This window comes from Nymphalis io, chromosome 3 (genome assembly GCF_905147045.1).
Source record: "Nymphalis io chromosome 3, ilAglIoxx1.1, whole genome shotgun sequence".
In the NCBI taxonomy this organism is placed as follows: domain Eukaryota; kingdom Metazoa; phylum Arthropoda; class Insecta; order Lepidoptera; family Nymphalidae; genus Nymphalis; species Nymphalis io.
In genome coordinates, this window is record NC_065890.1 from 11,518,444 (window position 1) to 11,540,099 (window position 21,656).

Here is a 21,656-nt window from a genome sequence, read left to right on the forward strand (position 1 = left end):
GGCACTTTGTCCTGAACTTTGGAAAAGTTGCCCCAAGGGTGATTTCAATTCCCGTCTGAATTATACTGTTCAACAACATTCCGCTTGTTGATATATTATACATAGAGTCAATCGATACAAATAAAAGTTGCTGCACTGCTAAGAAAGAGCTTCGTATAAGGGGAATATTAAGTAATTGAATACTCAGTCGGTGTTTGCTCGGGTTTGAACGTGTGATCTGATTAACATGAACTTGTTCACCGGGCCATTTCGACTCCTTTCTTTCTCTAAATATTTTTTTTTCTAAGTTTATTTCAAAATTGATTCGTAGTTATTATGAATCGTCAATTTTCAAGATATTTTCAATTAAAACTACTATTATATATTGAAACGATACAATATCTTCACTTCGAATATAACAGATGATATAAATAGCTTTTTGGGTTGAGATATATTTTATTTCTTTATTTGCTACATTGAAAATCCAATAAAGATTTTTTTATGAATGTGTTATGAAAATGTGAATAAAAATCATTGTAACAGAGGCAACAGCTCAAGTGGACCGTGAAGCGAATCCTAGCGCAAACGTTTGATCTGTAGCGTTGACGACACTCTTTGATGTGGAAGCGATTATATCGCTGAAGAAATACAATTGATTACAGTTTTTTTATCCTTTTTTTGAGTTATCGTTAAGAGTGTGAGTCGTTTATTTCAACTATTTTTATTTGATACTAGGCTTTACCTTGGTGTCAGTGTTAAGTCGCTTTTGGGCTATCATTTAATAACATGATAGGAAAAGTTTTTTGGCTTGAAGAATACTTCAGCCAATAAACTTGACCGAGACTTTCTACAGGCCGGTTCCGGTTGAGTACCACAATTTCGCCAATTGTTGCACCGCCAAATATAAATATCATATTGCTGTGTTCCAGTTTGACAGTTAATTGAGACTTATGTTACGGATGTCCTCCTAATTGATTTCGGTTACAGTTACCATAGTTAAGGGAAACTGTATATAAGATTATTGTTCAGTTAAAGAAAAAAAGAGAAAAACAAATCAATAATTCACCAATTTCAAAATGTAACATAATAAAACAAAGTAGTTTAATACAAAATTTAAACAATACAATGACAAATTTATTGTTTAAAAACAGTCTCTTAAGACAAGTAATAACACGAGAGCTTTGAGTAAAAGATAGATTACATTAAATACAATATATACAGTCTATGTAATGAAAACAGCGCCATATATCGAAAATCAGAATTCAATACAAATCGCAATGAACGTCAACACTAGCTAATAAGTAAAAAAACTCGCATAAAGTTTAATTTCGTTGAAGTAAACAAATAATTTAAGGAATATTTAAACATTCAATTCATACAGATTCCAAAATATAAGGTGTCAAATTATTAATGCACGGCTCAATAGTACTTTAACTATTTAAAATATTATTCATTATTTGAAAATAAAATGCACCTAGTATAAAAAAAATAGTAAATAATTATAATACACATGGGTATATAGTAAAACAATAATATTTCTTTCTAATCACTCATTAACGGCCTTACTTAAAAAAGTTTTTTAACAGGTGACTGGTTAAACAATGATGTGTCTTCTTCTTTCGATAGTCAAATCAAGAATGATAGATGAATCAGTGTTTCACTAAACAACGGCTACTATAAGGCCTTATATTTTAGTATAATTTTTGGAAGAAATATGTATTATAAAAAATATTTTATAACCATAATTTCGATGTATCACATCTGCCTGCTGGTCATCTGGCGGCGTATCTTTTTTAATCGTGTTTATAATTATTAATATTTCTTTTTTATTGTTTCAGTTAACGGTATAAAATTAAAAAAAAACTAATTTATATTATTATAAATTTATATTTCAAATAAGGAACGTCGTTTTATTATTATTCATAATACTAAGTTTTAAGTTAACAGTCTAATAAACAATAATAAAATTTATTGTAAATATTTAATATTGGATAATTCCGAAACATGATCGTATTAGGGAAATTAAAATAACTTTCTAATTGTTCGAGACCCGATAACCAATCGGTTTTAAATCTAATTTGTTCAGATTTCTAGAGATGTAATCAAGTGGAATAATTGTCTGTCGGCATGATAAATGAATGAAAATATCCTTTTTTCTTAGACTTATCGTTTAGCGCTTAATAGCTAGCTTTTCAAATATATGCTGCAAAAATATTTGTGTATTTTTATTTTATATTTAAGCATAATTTAAGTCCTGTGGCAAATGGTATATTAATAATGATTTGTTTTGCTTACGAGACGTTATTCCGAAGGCTTCTTCAAGCTATTTATGGATCAGATAGCATGGAAAAAGATGGTAAACAGATGACAGATACTACAATAATGAAGTTCGTAGAAGGTTTGTATTAAATAATTTATTAGTTGAACTTCCAATACTACGATAAGAGCTTTTTACGAAAAAATTGGCAAAATTTTAAAAACTCGTTTAAAAAAAACATAAATTAGGCTTATACAAAAATGTTCGAAGATAAATAATAATAGATTTCTATTAAATAAATATAAATTTAATTGTATATAATTGAATATGCTTTTCATTTGACACAAAGATTAACTACTAAATCTCTTGTCGCTTCTTTTCGGTAGAATTTACATTCCGAACATACTTTACTTTAGCTTAGATACATACAATATTTTTATTGATTTTTAGTATGAGAGCATCTTCACAATGATCTTCATATTACTTAAATCCATCCATTGTATTTATATATACATCTTAAGATTTAGTTCATTATTGACTATAGACTTGGTGGTGGTGCTTTGTGGAAGCCAGTCTGGTCTGGGTAGGGTTACACCGGCTTATCAGATACTCTACCATCAAAATGCAATATTTAGTATTGTTGTTTTGCGATTTGCAGGGTGACTGAGCCAGTGTAACTACAGACACAAGAAATCTTCGTGCCCAAGATTGGTGGCGCATTGGCAATTTACCGAATGGTTAATATTTCTGACATCTTCAAGGGCCATTGCTATACCGTCTACCAATTTCACAAAAAAATGTATAATTTTAATATAAAAACTATAAATTCTAATGATTGGCATTTTAGTCGATCAAATATGCATAGAAATAGTACACAAAGAATGGAATACTTGGAAATTCACAGCAGAAACAAACTTAAAGTGTCCACTTCAAAACGTCGACGCAACGTTTTCAGAACGGTACTTGAATAACTTAACCAAATCCTGTAACTAAATAATGGTATAATTTTGCCTTTGATTTAATCGTGTATGTGTATGTATTGTATGTATGTGTTCGTAAATCGCGCAATTAGTATCATTTGTGTATCAATGAAAAGCATATTCAGTTATCATATCATATAATTTTCTCTTTCTATTTATCTACCAAGTTATATTCAAGTATCTCTGAAAGTAATTTGCTTACTTGATTGGACCTTGGAGTAATATCGCAAAAAAATTCATAAAAAATATAATAACGCGTCTTATTGCCTCTATTGGTAACAGGAGGGTGGGTTCATTTTTCACCAGAGGATGAAATTCTGTTTTGTACAGTAGCTATTTTTAAATTTTATTTATATGTATTTAACGCTTTAATGTATCAGTTAATTGTATTATGAAAAAATTAAACTTCAATGTAAAAATATTACTTGATTGTAGATTATAGAAATATATGATCTTTTATTTCAATATTGTTATTTTTTTTATATAATTGAGGCGGATCGGCAAATGGGTCACGTGATTGTAATTTTATGTATCTCTGCCATAATGAAGGCTACTGAAATTCATCTTTGGTAATGTTTAAATTGTAAATGAAATTCGTTCATAAAAGCTATCGATTTTTTTATTTCAAATTGTCAAATAAAATATGATTGTTTCAAACTTAATAGAAGAGAAGGAAGTATTAAACATGTAAGTACAACTGTAAACCAAATCAAGATTGATTTTGTGACATTAGTGATACATCTTATATACATGTATCGTATCTATAGTAGAAGGAAAATATTGTGAGGAACCTGCATGGTGTTCGATGAAATTTCATCCCATGTACATCCACAACTTGGTCTATTAAAATCCAAAATCTTCTCAAGAGGGGAACATTCCTTATCCCAGCATATTTACAGTTAATTTATTTTGTGTATATATATCGCTTATCGTGCGTTTTGTTATATGGACGCTAATCCTTACATTTTTAATGTTTCCGAAACAAATCATTGCGCTCGGGATATGACTCGTTTTAAATTTCTGCACTATATTTTGTATGAATTTGGATATGAAATTGTCGGCTGACTTTTGAAACAACAAACTAGTTTACGTTTAAAAAATTATAGATTAACATACTTTTATTTGGTAAGCCAATAATCTCACGCTAAATAGTACTTGGTATTGCTTTATTAAATTTTGTTTAATTATTATTATTTATGGCCTTCAAGTACCTAAGTCCAAAGTTTATGTGTTCAAGGAAATTTTATTTTCAAAAAATTTGACCTACTACATTGACCCCTTATTAATTTTATAAACAACATGAATTGTATTTAAACTTCTTTGTAGTAAAAAAAAGTAATAAGTAGTACAAAAATTATAACATGTTTATTTTATATAATTAAAATATATTTCAAATTTATTTAGCTTGAAATTTTAGTTTCAAGATAAATAGATTTTTTTATACTGTAATACGGTCTATTCAGAATCAGTTAATTTATATTTTGAATTTGCGCTGAATATAAAATAGTGACAAGCTATCGCTCTATATCTTATGTATAACGACAAGATAAAGCTGTGGGGACGGTAGACCTCTTCCATTACTGAGGATTTGGAACTTACGTTGTGGATAGCAGGCTATAAGTTAAAATAATATTATAGATTTCTTTAAGCCTATATTATATTATTCTGTTGTTTACTAAAAACCTTAAATTAAAACTTTAATACTAATTTGACCTTTATAGTTGTGAAAGTTTTTTTTTTCAGCGGGACGAAAAGACCCATGGGCAGACATGGGTTAAGATAACGCTTTTCTAACATTGTCCTAAATAATACATAGCGGGACGTCTTACAATGTCTCTTTATTTTTTTGTATTTAATGTGCCAAGAATAAGTGCAATATATTTAACTCAGTTTATTTCTTAATCCTTCATTGCAAGCGCATGGTCATTTATGTTTAATAAATCTTATTAATATGGTGCCCGTGAAAAAGCGGTATGAGTTAAAGTGGACAAACCTTTTAAGTTATTATATTTATGTAAAATGAATAATTAATTACCTAAGTGCGGCTTTGTCGCATGCATCGGGCGTATCGACGGCGGGCAAGTGCTCCGTGTCTAGATCGAGTTGGTCTAGCTGTTCGTCGGTCGGCGGAGAACTCTCCGTCTTACCGCGGCTAGACGAACGCCGGACTATTGTGAGGGCGCCTTGTTCTGTGAACAAATTATAACAAATTATTGAACAAACACACACAATTACTTACACACTTGAATGTATCATTTTTCTTTTCTTTGATATGAATTTAAATACAAGCTTAGTTACATATAAATAAACATCACAAAGGAATACAATTGTAGAGCTACATAAATGTCGAATATTGATCCGTGTTTACGTTTAGTTAAAAATTCAAAGAGCAATCAACAAGCAATGTTTTTTTTGTTCGAACAAAATAGCGAAATGAATTTTTTAATTCCATATCGAATACAAGCGTTATCGTTAATTAAAATAGTTCTCTGTGTCTGAGCAACAAAGTTTTCCTTTTCAACTTATTTCACGGTATGAATGCCGTTATTCGTTTTTATATTTTTATTTCCCTTGTAAAATGTAAACTCGTTTAAAGCGAAACTCTCGCTTTATTACAATGCAAAAATAAGTTTCAGTAATAATTTATTAACTGTAACACACAGGTAGCATGCCATGCATTATTAATAAGGCAATATTAAACATCACGTTCACGTTTTAAAAATCAAAAAGCATTTGTTGAATATGTGCGAAATAAAATATCTTTTACAAAATCTTACGGCCTTACTTATAAGCGTTATTTGTGAATGTTTTATTAAACACTTAGTTTTTATGTCATATGTAAGCGGACTGGTGAATGGTACTTATGGTATTATTATTAATGGTAATTACCTGGTTTTTATTACCTGGTGTTAAATGGTCACCAACCTTATCCTTACATGACAAATACGGCACCATCTTTGGTAACTGAGTATTTATGTCCCCTATGCCTGTAGTTACAATGGCTCACTCACTCTCAAACCGGAAAGCAATAATACTAAGTATTGCTTTTTAGCGGTAGAATATCTGATGAGTGGATGGTGTGGTGGTATTTCGCTCTTTCATTCATTAGTGATCTTACATTCGAAAGAAAAAGACAGCATTGTTTAATTTATCATTCGTTAAGTAATGTTTATAAGAAAGGACATTCATGATTGACACTACTGTTTTAAATTTTTAAATAAAATATATTTGTAACTAATTGGAGTTTTTGTTAGATCGTAACCATAACAGATCTTCCTTTACAGACAGATATATTATTTAAAACGTTAGACAAAATAAAGGTGAATGAGCGCTGTCTAAACAACTTAAAAGATTTTTAGTATAGTATTTGGAGTGACATTTAAAGGGACAATAAAAGAAGCATTTTCTAATGCTTAACTGGCGTTAAGTCCATTCGTACTTATGTTTTTATTTTGTTTATGGTCAGTAAAGTTAAAATAAATAAAATATTTTATAAGATCACAAACAAAATACACACTTAAATATAACAAAAACATAAAACCTTTAACAGTTCGGTACTTTCATTTTTGACTGACTCGTTGGTCTAGTGGCTAGATGTAAGGCCGCACACCCGGAGGTCCTCTTTTCAAATCCCAGGTCGAGCCAATAAAAAGTTATTAAGTTTTTCATTCGAAAATTCTCAGTAGCAGCCCGGAATCTGGAAGTCGGACGTGCCTTCGAAAGTACGTAAAGCCGTTGGTCCAATGCCTGCACACTAACCGGTCGTGTCGGATTGCCGTCCCATCGGATTATGAGAGTAAGGGAATAGAGAGTGCACCTGTGCTTGCGTACACACTTGTACACTATAATATGTCCTGCGAAGTTGACTAATCTCTCTTGAGATTGGCCATCGTGGACGAAATCGTTCTGGAAGACTATTATTATTATTATTTTAATTGTAGGTGATACCACTATAACATATTATAACATGGCAACATCGAAAATTATGCGATTCTGTAAGAACTCACTTTATTACACAACCGTGAAATGTTGACAATAGCTTATGGTAATATACTATTTAGATGCGTGTAGTCTTAAATTTTTATTATTACTATGATCTAAATCGCATATTACTTTCTAACATTTTACGATCGATTTCTGTGGTGTGAGTTTCGAGTTTGTTCTTACAGAATAGCCTACTGAACGTGAAAGACTTTAATTAACATCCAAACATAACTATAACATGATATAAATAGCATTAATTAATTCATTTTATTTATTACGTACAAATGAAGGGGAACTGTAAAAACAAAGGAGCAATGCTCAAAGATAACAAAACAATCTTATTATTATATATTTAAAGGTAGAAATGACTAATACCGTAATCAATATGGTTCCCTTTTTATAGCATTTTGCCATACGTTCGTTTTCATATTCAATAACAGACTTTTTTTTACAATGTGGTTCTTTTTACTACTTCTTGAACACTAAGTTTGAAAATGAATCTAAAATTTATTTGTTATAGGCGTCGACATCTATATTTACAAATGAGGAGACGTGTTTGAAAAAACTGAAACTTTGAAAAAACTATTATATAAATAGTTATATTTAGCACATTGTTAGTTTCGAGCGATCCTTTTATCTCGAATGACCCAAGCTGAGTCTAGATGGCATAATTTCTATAACAAAATTCAAGAGTACGATCACTTTGTCGGCTATAACGAATACAATGAAACAATACATCGAAACCACGAAGTATATTGAAGCGACTGATATATTTTTCAGAAACGGAAATTTAATACGCGATCATTAGCGTAACCAGTGAATTAACGCTTCATTAATTAGTCACCGTATTATTTTACAAATATTACGTAAGCTCCTATTCATTTTCAGGGTTTCAATACATTATAGTATGTGATATTTTACCTTATTTCAATCTCACATCGAATTTTTTCACGAACTATATCACGCAGAGTTCAAGTATTAACTTGTTGGTAGGACTTTGTGTAAGACCGTTTGGGAAGGAACCACCTACTCTCATCACATCACATTCAAATTCATCAAATTCCGTCATTAGGTAGTATTTTTGTGTTCCGGTTTGAAAGGTTAGTGAGCTAGTGCAACTACACGCACAAGAGACATACTCGTAACATCATAGTTCCCAATGTTGGTGGATCATTAAATACGATGACGGGATGGCTTTTATTTCTTACAGTCCCATTATACATGGGCAATTGTGACAATTTACCATCAGATGGCCCATTAGCCACACTCTTGTTGTCTGTAAATATTTTATTAATATGGTGACCGTTATATTTTCAGTATAAATTGTATAAAAGATATATTAGTTAATATATTCTTAGAGTAATTTGCGTATCTTGACAGAGATGGATTGCGGACTTGTGTGACATTTTAGGGCTTGATGCTACATTTTATAGGCCCCTTGGTAACAAAACAATAAATTTTACACTGTGACTCGCCCTGACGTTCCCGGCAGAATAGAATGATGTCCTACTGACCGATCAAGATCATTGCGGTCATTTTCATCATATACTAACCAACTGCGCTGGAGATATCTCCTTGCACATACATTTGTGCACTATATATATTTGTGCACAAGTGTATATGCCAGCATAGGGCATCTCTATTCCCTCGTTCTTATAAGCCATTTCCTAAGAGAATTCAGGTGCAGGACTGACCGCTTTAAGTGCATTTCGAGGTATGGGAAAAAATAATCACTGCCAAATTAATAAAAATAGAATTCAGGAATTCTTGGCAAAAAACTCATTACATTTTTATGGGCACGAGGTTTAAACCCAGAACTTTGAGATTTTCATAAGCTAGCTACTTTTGTTATCGAAGCAACTTATAATCACCACGTCTCAGTCATCAGCACTAATTGCACAAACAACCCGTACCCGTGGCGAGAAACAAAACTATCAGAAAAAGTATTCGCAAGGACCGTTAGTGTCAGACAAGCTGTTTGTAAAAGTCTGCCAGATTATATTTCCTGCAGTGCAATTAACACGCCGACCACAAATGATATCCTGACTGACGGGCACGGCAGTCAATCTCAAGGAGACTAGACAACTGTGCATATTCCCTCACTCTCACATAAGCTGATACGGCGGCAAATACTGACATGACCGGACGTTGGTTCAGGCGCAGAACCAACGTGCTTTCTAAGGGATGCGAGTGAACCCACTTCCAACTTTAGGACTCCGGGCTGCTGTTGAGAATTTTTCAACGAAAACAATCACAATGACTCTCATCGACCCAACCTAGGGCTTAAACCCAGGACGTCGGGAAAAGTGGTCAACTAATAATGATTAGTAAATAAAACTTATTTATAAAATGAATAAGAGTGTGTTGATGTTCCATCATCATGAACTGTATACTGATGATCATGGAACTGGCTACCGTACACTGATTATTGCCATGAGTGGGGTAAGTTTTCCGACGAGAAACCTCACAAAGCGAGTGGCTCAGTTAAAGTTTCAGACAATTTATAGCACCGACAGCACTTCGGCATCGTGAATATTGAGAGCTTTTTTTAATACGATTCACACTACTCGAATACTTCTTATTTATTTTACATCGAATCAGCTAAACATTGTTTAGCGGATGATTAGTTAATCAATGCTGTGTTTTTTTCCTTCGAATGACAAATCAATAATGACAGAAAGAGCAAAATAGTGTTTAATTTAACAGCCGCTAAGCAACGTTTGAGAGTAAGGTCGTATGATTTAATCCTTATACATTAAGTAATGAACGAATTTCAAATATATTTCATAGAAATTAAAGGAATAACATTCGAAATTTAAATAATAAATATGATATATGATTGAACGCAAACATCGTTTCTGGTTTTTTATTTCGGTGGAAATGGAGAAAAACAAATATACGGATTTAATCGAATTCCAGTTGAATTTCGTAGGAATAGGCAATATCTGGTAGTGACACGTGTCTACCCGATACTGTACAACGTACTAACGTTATTAAATACCGTTCGGCTTACCAGAGATTAAATTTCAATGTTAAATGAAAGATATTACAGACATTGGTATTGTGAGAAATATTAACTTCTAGCTTTCGCACGCGGTTTTATACATGATGTAAGGTTAGGTTAGTTATCTTACGTGTCGAGACGTTGAAGCGGTGGGAGCACTAGACGGCTCTTGTGACGTGGCGCGACCGTCTCTGCGATGAACGGTACGTGCGCAAACGCGTGATCGGAGCGATCTTGCCAGCCTTCGAAGCCTGGATGAGACGGAAGCGACGAGTCACCTTTCGACTTACTCAGGTAATGACCGGTCACGGTTGTTTTGGAGAATACCTGTGTAAGATCGAATGCGAATTGACGTGCTACCACTGTGGCGCGGACCGGCACACCGCTCAGTATGCGTTGGAGGCGTGCCCCGTGTGAAATGCGGAGAGTGAGGTCCTGGTCCGTGAGGTCAGACAAGACCTCTCCCTGCGAGCAATCGTGTTGACGATGTTCCGCAGGGGATCGGCGTTGAAGACCTCCTTCTGTGAGACCGTCAGACCGTCCAGAAAGAGAGAGTGAAGCGGAAACGGGAAAGGGCCGATCTTGCTCGGCGAAGACGATGTTGGCGTCGTCTCGGCCCTGCCACAGTCCCGAAATAAGGGGTTTAATTATATGGCGTAACCCTGGGGCCGTGGATGCGTGAGGTGGGACGCCTCACGTGTCCTATTACAGACGGCCTGAGGAGGAGGGCAGCCGGTATAGCCTCACGCTGCTATACGCACTAGCGGGAGAGGGGGGCGAAATTACCTTCGTCCGTACTAACCGGAAAATATCAATAACCGTGAAGTGATTGTAAAAATCTTTCTATCCTCGATTTCTGCCAAGATAATGTCCAACGATGGTACTAAACATACGGTCCATGCGACACACATAACACTATTGGTTTACACGGCGCACACCAGTAAAGCTAACAGTCGGCATGTTGTTTTCCGAATTTTTTCATGATATTTCAGTCAATTTACATAAAACTTTAATGAAATATACACAAATAGACGCAACCGGGAGCTTTATTTTTTATAACATGGAGTGAAAATATAGATTTATTTTTGTTAAAAGTCTACAGACTAAACGCTTTTTTTACTGACTAATGTAATATTAATTGAATATATGTATAGAAGTATATAAATATGCAAATAAGAGTATTGAATTTTCTTTTGTTAATTCTCGGTATCCTTGAACCGTTATATAAAAATATTTTTATTTCGTTGTTTGTTGTGATTTTAAAAATTGAATTAGATTTATAAAAAAAAGGAAAACGTTGGTTTATTGTTTGCGATTTAAACGGTTCACAAGCTTCACACGAAGCTTTCAAAAGTTATAAGCATTCGCATCGGTGGAAAGCAAACTACGAAAACATTTTTTATTATATTCAGAGCGAAAAAAAATCAAATACGTTAAAACAAACATTTCGAAGAAAATAAAGTTAATTTTATAAATAAGTAATGCATTTCATTGTATTTTTAAACAAACTTATTGAAAATAATGGTTATCTTGTTTAAAGCAAACAAAGATCATTATATTTTTAAAACATAACTACGAGCTGATGGTTCGGTGGATACGAGATTTGAGTCTTAATTAAAGATAGCGGATTCCAATTCATGCAAGTAACATTGAGAAATCATTTTTTTATTTATAGAGTAATTCAACAGCTTGTATATAAAATTTATTACATTAAATATTTTGCTCGTAAGTAAAACCAAAATAGGAATACGCAAATAGTTTAAATTCATATAGTTTTAAAAATTAAAAGGTAGTAATTAAAGTAAAATTAAACCATAGAGATAAGAATATAATATATGCATGTGTGTGTGTGTGTGTGGGTTTATGCATATGTGTTTATTTGTGTGCGTGTGTGTGTATGTTTTAATTGTATTTGAATATATTGCAAAAGTTTTCTGAATACTGTGCGTTATTATAAGGTTTGATCATGCGCCTAAGGGCAGAGTTGCAATCAAATAAAAATCTTTGTTTTTATAATCTCATCTCATCTCGTACTCATCGCGTTCACAATTCAGCGACATATATATCCACCAACTCGGAGTGAACCAGCGTGGCTGAATAAGCTTCTTTTTAAAGCTGATTAAAACCGAAGGTTGCGCTGTTTAATTTAATATTATTCCACGTAAAACTCGACGGCGCGTGATCCACGGCTGTCACACAAAGACGAAACGTAAAAGTAGTTTGTGCGTTGTTGTGTGCACACTGCATTTGCGTTTGTATGTATCTGTGTGAGAGCATATATGTTGATGTGTCCTTGTGACGTATACTATTACGCATTTAAGGATTATTTTTTTTTATAAATGTTAAAATGTTCTTTTAGATAATAAGTATTTGTGGTGTATCTTAAGTATACTTATCAATCGTAGTGTTATTGTACGTGCTGATTAAATATCTAAATAGTAATTTAATTCCTCAATTAAATAAGTACTTTTTACTTTGTGGTCAGTACCAGTCACTCATCACAAATTCTACCGCCAAATAGAAATATTATTATGTACCGGTTGGAAGTGTGAGTGAACCAGTACAACTATGTCTGTATTTAAGGGACACGGGACGTAACATCTTAAGTCCCAAGGTTGGTGGCATATTGACGGTGTAAGCGATGATTAGAATTTTTCACAGCGCCAATTTCTATGGGTAGAAGTGACCACTTATCATCAGGTGGCTCATTTGTCCGTCCTCTTCCCTATGATATAAGTTTATTTATAAGAACACGTATTGATCTACAATTACAAAAGTCGAGATGGCCCAGTGGTTAGAATGCGTGAATCTTTACCGATGATCGTGGGTACAAACCCGGGCAAGCACCACTGAATATTCATGTGCTTAATATGTGTTTATAATTCATCTCGTGCTATACCGTGAAGGAAAACATCGTAAGCAACAACGCAAAACGCTCCAATGAGCAGCGTGGTGGTAAAACCTTCTCCTTAAAAGAAAAGGAGAGCATGCTTTAGCCCAGTATTGGGACATCCACTGGCTGTTACTGAACTACAATTGCACAAATTACTTTAATTAAGTCGCCCTTCACCCTTATTTATTTTAGGTGAGTCAATATAGTCTCCGACTAACAAGCAGAGTGTTCTAGCAAAGCGCTCAAGGGTGTAATTTTAGATGTTCGAAGCAGCGACCAATAAAATTGTTTTTATAAGGGTTGAGAACATGAACTTATCGCAGCCTAAGTGTCGAATCTCTGTTGCTATGGCAATGGGAAGGGCTGCTTTATTTTTAATTTATTTTGACACTTCATTTATAACATAGTGTTCGAAATTCAAATATATTCTTTCCTTAGTAAAATATTAATTTTAAGTAAAAACGTAAACGTAAACGTAACAGCCTGTGAATGTCCCACTGCTGGGCTAAAGGCCTCCTCTCCTCTTTTTGAAGAGAAGGTTTGGAGCTTATTCCACCACGCTGCTCCAATGCGGGTTGGTGGAATACACATGTGGCAGAATTTCAGTGAAATTAGACACATGCAGGTTTCCTCACGATGTTTTCCTTCACCGTAAAGCACGAGATGAATTATAAACACAAATTCAGCACATGAAAATTCAGTGGTGCTTGCCCGGGTTTGAACCCACGATCATCGGTTAAGATTCACATGTTCTTACCAGTGGGCCATCTCGGCTCTAATTTTAAGTAGAATATAGTTTATTACTTTGATAGCGATGTAGTTTTTAAATTTTAACATACTTCATTCCTATAATTAAAAAAATACAAAAAGGCAGATTTCAATTAAAGCTTATCTACTATTATTAATCTATAGTCAGACATCAGACAACTGTTATTTTGACAATTTTAAAAAACGTTTAACATTTACATACGTAAATATGCAAAAAAGGAAAAGTATAGCACTTAATAAATAATAAAATCACTAAAAACATTAGCTTTATTTTAAATAGTTATATTTATTTTAAAAGTAGGCGAAGTGGAATGTATTGCTAGTTGTTTTAAAAATAGGTAATCCATTTTACCATTAGCCATCTACTGTCCTATATTTCTCTGACCTTACATTAGATGAAACCTTTTTGGTTACTCAATTCTCTTGGTCAAATCCCTAAGGGTCAGTATAGAATAGTACGCAGGAGAGGCGACTCAATATTGAATAAATAATACCTACAATATGAAATAGCTTTATTTTCTCTATACATGCTTGAAGGATAGATTGGTTCGAAGAATTCTTGGAAAACTATCCGTATTTTTTTTGAGATATTTTAATTAGTATTCATATGTTTTTACTAACCCACAATGGAATAAAGTTTTCTTATAAAGAGCCTCTTCTATGCAATTTACTGTCTTTTAATTCCTAAAGTTTTTCAGATGGAAATAGAAAAAAAATTGCCTTATCCTAACGTTACATAAATATAACGATACAAATACTATAAATAATTAGGGCTTTGTGCAAGCTCGTCTGGGTAGGTACCACCCACTCATCAGATATTCTACCGCAAAACAGCAGTACTTGATATTGTTGTGTTGCGGTTTGAAGGGTGAGCGAGCCAGTGTAATTACAGGAACAAGGGACATAAAATCTTAGTTCCCACGGTTGCTGGCGCATTGGATATGTAAGCGATGGTTGACATTTATTACAATGCCCATGTCTAAGGGCGTTGGTGACCACTTACCATCAGGTGGTCCATATGCTCGTCCGCCTTCCTATTCGATATAAAAAATACGACGTAAATATGTTTTTGGAATTTTATTAGGCACCCTACTCAGGTCCTTATTAAATAAAATTTTCATTTAAATAGCGGTTAATAGTTTATGAAAAAGGTCGTGCTTTTGATATTTATTTATTATTTTAAATAATTTACAAATGTAGCCAACGTATTATTATATCTGAAATACCTATTTCTTGTATAAATCTTTCTAAAGAGGAAGTCATGTTCAATAGGTTAAGAAGCGAGGGATCCTCGCAGGGGATTATTTTATTATTAGATTTTAAGGTTATTTTAAGTAATATCCAACAACAGGAAGGTTATTTATATTTATATACTTTGAAAGAGGGATGGGTATTATTTTTTAATTAATTATGTTCGTCTTGATGTCTATGTGACTTTTTAAGGTCAACCTGTCAAATCGTGAATCCGGTACAAACCGGAAAATATCAGTCACTGTTCGTAAGCATTTCATGCCATGTTTATGTTTTGTTATTGTATCTTTATCAGTCTTTAATTATTTTTTTTAAATTTAAATGTAAAAAGATAGGTTTTAATTAAACTGAATGCTATCTAAATTAAAAGTTAAATAACAAATATTCCTGTAAATTTCTCCCGGTTTGGAAGAAGAGCGTGATCCACCACGCTGTGTATCCAACTGTAATGGGGATTGAATACACATGTGACGGAATATTACCCATCACATGTTAGTTTCCTCATCATTGACTGGTGGTAGAGCTTTGTGCAAGCTCGTCTTGGTTGGTACCACCCACTCATTAGCTATTCTACCGTAAAATAGCAGTACTTGATAGCAGTATTGTTGTGTTCCGGTTTGAAGGGTGAATGAGCCAGTGTAATTACAGGCACAAGGGACATAACATCTTAGTTCCCAAGGTTGGTGGCGCATTGGTTATTGGTTTGATAAGCGATGGTTAACATTTCTTACAATGCCAATGTCTATGGGCGTTGGTGGTGTAATATAAAATTAAATATAAACACATAACAAGCATATTAATATCTGTCAAACAGCAATTGGTTAGGATTAACTCGCTCTAAACTTTGAGCCATTTCAGCGCATCGTTCTAAAAATAGAATTTCGAATACAATTAATTTGTTATAATTCCATCAAAAATTATTATATTGTAATTTTCATTGATAAATGAACTCTTTCCAAAGATTGATAAATGAAATAAAGAACGAACTAGTGCGCTTCTTTCTGGTAAATCAAATTTTAAATAATTTATCTATATAATAGTTATAATATCACAACTAGATATTTTAAAACAATAATTTTCTTTATTATTTAAAAAAATATATTTTCAATATAATTTTTACTGAGAACATTACTTGGAGTGTAGACCTAAAATAAAGTTTACGATGTTGTAAAACGCGCAATAATTTTGTACTCGTTACGCTAAGTCAAGTTATATATAACATGATCTGAAATACTTAAAATATTTTCATTATAATATCAAACCTTTAAATAGAAATTATTTTATTCATATATCTATAGGTGATGGAGAGACGTTGTCGATTTAAGAATATTGTGCGAGCTAAAGTTTTATCGAGGCATGATTTGAAAATTGAAAATGAATTTCATCATTAGTGATTACAACATCATGCACTCTGTTCCAAATATGCAATAACTGTACTCCGTTTTGAAGAAAAATGATATAATCATAGATTTCATATTTTACCTATGAAGTCTTTGATATTTTAAGACTATGTGCAATGATGAACAATTACTACAAGATACATATCCTGTTTTCCATTTCCTTTTAAATAAAAAAATAAGTCCTTCCGTTACAAAGACTAAAAGTAGTATGACGGTAGGAAAATTACCGGAATTGTGTCACAATATACACGGATTGAAAACAAAAGAGACTCTCTCTAAAACAATTAAAACATCGCCACTTTAAGTGCAAAAAAGTTACGTTCCAATTTAAAATTGCAAACATTCGCATTTATTTCAGGGAAATAAAATTAAAAACAAAGACTTGCTTGGTTCTTTTGCCGTCTGCATGTCGATTAGTGCAGCATAAAAATATCGCCATTGCAGTATGGCGTGCATAGCTTAATTAGTAGAGTGGGTTCAGCGCAATAACCTGGTGTGTCGCGTCAAGTCTATATCACAATTTTAGCTGTATTTTTTAAATTATTCATATTACATACAGGATTTTAGCTATTGCACGAATTATAATATTTTAAAGTTTTATTTAATAGACATGGTTTCAAGTTTTATATTATGTTGGATCAATGAACTGTTCCCCGAAGTATTTTTGTAAATTAATTCACATCAAAAATAGTTTGAGCTGTTTCAAGTAAATAACACCGTTAAAATTATTCTCCGTTGGAATGATATAATTTAAATATTTACTCTACTACGAGTACCTCTTTCATAGTCGGATGGGACGGAAATTCGGCATGTCTGGGGAGAGTTCGAATGCAGGACCAACCGTATTCACGGAAGTGACACCCCAATTCGCCGAATCCAGGCAACTATTGAGAGTTTATTAGTTTTCGAACGAAGGTCGATTTTTGGCCGAAACCGTAGCCAAGTTAACATAAAAATATAAACTCAGTTCAAGATTGGTACAAGTGACAAAAAATTTTTTTGAAGTTTATGGTGACAACTATTTTAATAAAATTATTAGAATAACCACGCAAATTGTCAAAAATAATAACATTTCAAACACAAACAGAATAAGTTTGTTTTTTTGAAGAAGTATGAAGTTATCATAGCAAATAAACTCATTCCAAACTTTGGTCAACAGTATGAACATTTTTGAAAATTGAGCAAATGAAAAGTAAAATACGTAATTACGAAAAAAATATATTTAATAATAAAACCAGACCAAATTTAGTGAAATTAGCTACAGAATGTTTTTCTTAGCCTTCTCAAGAACTTCTTAATGAAAGCTATATTGGTTTTATACGAACTTATTTTGTTTTGATTAACTACTTGCGTGGCGATAGTGGTCTGCCGGCGCAACTTGCACGACCCTCGGCCACCACGTACCACATTTTCCACTAGTCCTTACTATATACTACATATATTTATATATATTAAGTAAATGTCTTCTTCTAGATCTCAAAATATACAAGATGCGTTATTTATTTTGATTTTTGCGTTGATAGTTTAGTTATTAATAAAGGGTATGCTGTGTAACATGACGCTATGCCTTTTAGCAGTGAAGCAATAACCAATAAATGTAAGACAAATGAAGTACTTCTCGATAGGGCTTTGTGCAAGCCCGCCTGGGTAGGCTCGATCCGCTAATCAAATATTTTACCTCAAATAGCAATTATTTGGCATTATTGTGATGTGGTTTGAAGTTAGTGATGCATTGGCGATATAATATTTCTAAAAATCTGGACTAACGATGAACATGTGTAACCCGAATTATAGGAGCGTGAAATCGTAGCGCACATTTCCGCCTTACAAACAACTACTACGTTAACTCACTTATTGTACTATAATGTATAAATGAGTAAGTTAGGATACGAGCGTTTAATATAGGGTTTAGTAAATAGTTAAATTATTTGTTTTCAAAAGTAAAACATCGTAAGTTTACATAGAACATATTCGCTAAGTTAGTTCTATGTCTTTGAAAATTTAATTTATATGTAATCTAGACTAACATTAAATCTTGATTATCTACCCTTCTCCCAACGTTGATAAATCTTTATTATATTCTCCCTTCTTAGTATATATTAAACCTGCCCATTATCTTTGCGACGGACTAGCATTTACTAATATTTTAAGCAGTCATATGAATTGAATTAAGCAAAAATCTTGAGTAAGATGTTATTATAAGATAAGGTTATAAATTGAATAGAGAGTTTAGGTAATTATATTTTTACTAAAATATTTATGAATAGATATTGAATTTGTTACATAAACGTATATTCTATTGCGTAAAAAACATTTATAAAACCTATTACATATAACATTTCAATTATCGCCTAGATAATTGGAATTCTTACCACTGTTCCACGCGGTCGTGATTGGTGGAGTAGTGTCTTTTTTATAAACAGGTCATATCAATTTTTATAGTAGTCAACACCACCCATAGACATTGGCATAGAAAGAAATGTTAACCATCACTTACATCGCCAATGCGCCAACATTGAGAATTAAGATGTAATGTCCCTTGGGTCTGTTATTACACTGGGTCACTCACCCTTTAAACCGGAACACAACAATACCAAGTACTGCTGTTTTGCGTTAGAATATCTGACGAGTGGGTGGTACCTAGCCAGACGAGCTTGCACATAGCTCATACATTTTGATTTGGAATCTTATGGCCCAGTGGTCTAACACTGAATCTTAACCAAAAATTGTGGGTTCAAACTCAGGCAAGAATCATATATTAAGTGCCTGAAAATTTTGAAATGCTTTTCCGGGATTTGAACCCACCTCGACTATCAGGAAAGATCTACGTATTTAAAGCATAATAAAGGTATCATTTCCTCCATTGGACTGCTAGTTAAAATATTAATGCATTTTCAAATAAATATTAACTTGTTGCAAAAATACATAAATGAAATAATAATTTATAAAATATTAAAATTTTTAGCTCGGCGAGGATGAAAGCGTTTAACAACACACCCTATACACATATAACATATAACATCATATTGATGGTGTAATTAGCCGTGCCTCGAAAATGTTAGGTTTTGTAATAAGAAATGGAAGATTATTTCGAAATCCTAGAACAAAAATTATTTTATTTAATAGCTTAGTCAGGAGTATACTGGAATACGGAAGCGTTGTTTGGAGGCCACATTATGCAACACACTGCCTAAGACTTGAGAGGATACAGAAACGTTTTCTTTATCATCTTACTTTCTCGTTAGGTAAAGGGAAAATACTTCCTTCTTACAAAAAAAGATTGGAATTTTTCAAAATTCTTTCACTAAGTGATCGGAGGGATTTGTTGGATTTAAAATTTCTTTATAAAACACTTAACAACAACTATGATAACTCGTTTCTGATATCAAAAATTAAATTGAATGTTCCCATTAGATATCCACGTAAACCAATAACACCATTAGTAAGACCTTTCCGCAAAACTGTTTTAGGAAGCAATTCACCTGTATCTCGCTTATGTGGGATTTTGAATGAGCACAGTGCTGTTTTAGACCCTTTTGGAGACTCATCAAACAAGTTTCACAAAAAAATATTGTCAAAATTGTCAGCTAACTAATTTATTTTGTTTATATTTGTATTTTATTATTTTACTATTATTGTTAATTCTTGTCACTTTTAACCTTGATTTACTAACAATTAATTATTTATAAGTTTGTCATCTCCAACTTTATCTTTGCAAGTGGTATTCACCTTAATAGGTAATGCATTTAGTTTTAAGTTGTATTAAAATTGTATACCTTTGTACGTGTTGATGTATTTACCACTGGTGAATCTTAAATAAATAAAATAAAAATAAAATAACTATTTTAGTTAAAATAACTTTACACTTTATATAAAAATAAAAAATCACTATTTACATAAAACCGTCAAACATGCAAAATAAATATTCATGCTATAAAAATTGTAATTACATAATGAATATAAAACGTCAATCTAAAATACATAAAAAAATATTTACGAGTAATATCGTGAAGAGTTTTAAGATTATAATAATTCAAAGGATTTCGAAATGTTACAAAGAACTACAAACAAATTTTCACTTAACCACTAAGACAAGGATAAAAACCCTTAGAGACAATTAAGGAAGGACTTCAAAAAGAAAAATTGTTATTGAATAAAAGCGTCTACTAAAAAAATACGAAATTCTCATATTTAAATCACAAGATATTATTTACAGACATGCTCAAAATGGTTTTTAGTATAAAACAATTTTTCGGATAAACCAATCATGTTCATTATACGAAGTGTATCACAAATTACTTAACATTTTTTAAGTTTAACGGAAAGTTAAGTTCTGGGTGCAGTCACTTGGACGCATAACTTGGTTCTTTGGTCAAGATAAACATACGTTACAGAAAAAAAAAACGTTTTATAAGCTTTTTCAGACTATCACGCTCTTACAGCTGTATGGTTTATGGTATGAAATAAAATGTATGTAAGTTATTTTTTTTCTAATTCATGTCAGTGGATTATTCGTGCTTATTTATTTCACTAGCTTTTAATTCCTTGAAAAAAATTCTGACTATAGATGTATATGTAAGCTGGGTACTCTTTTAAAATTAAAATCCGAAAAATTGTTTGTTCCAAAGAGATTAGGCTAACGGACATTAAGCATCAAATGATGAAATTTAATGCAAGAAATAGAATATTAAAGTGCACGAAAGGACGTAGTGGCTTCTATGATTTTAATTAAATTTAGAATTAAGATCTTCTATAGAAAGCACCGCTTAGCTTTTAAATGAAATATGATTAAATAGCTGTTTTCAATTTACCTTCATTTTGTTAAATGGCAATGAATAGTAAAATCATTGTATCAAGTGAGAGAGAGCGAGTAATAAGATAGTATTATAAAAATGACAAACTGATATTCCAATTAATTTAATAAAACCAAGTAGCCACTGCGGTCACAGAGCCGTGCTTACTGGGTGAGCCGTTGCGCGGGGCGGGGGGCGGCGGACGGGGCACCTCCTCGCGTGGTGCGCCCGCGCCTCCCGGCGGACTCGCCACTGCAACATCAACCATCTGTTAGAAAACCGTTGAATTTGATTTTTTTTTACGATTTAGTAATTTGTCTTAATGATTTCCTTATATAGTTACCGAT

At 32.6% G+C, this 21,656-nt stretch overlaps 1 protein-coding gene across 1 annotated transcript in view; it reads right to left on the reverse strand.

Annotated features, from left to right (window-relative positions):
• LOC126781210 (dual specificity calcium/calmodulin-dependent 3',5'-cyclic nucleotide phosphodiesterase 1) overlaps positions 1–21,656 on the reverse strand; it is a 193,869-nt gene that overhangs the window by 37,919 nt on the left and 134,294 nt on the right. The window contains exons 2-3 of the mRNA XM_050506077.1: positions 21,478–21,561; positions 5,252–5,405 (exon numbers count right to left, since the gene is read on the reverse strand). Coding sequence (XP_050362034.1) covers positions 5,252–5,405; positions 21,478–21,561 — 238 coding nt within the window. The remainder of the gene's footprint in view (positions 1–5,251; positions 5,406–21,477; positions 21,562–21,656) is intronic.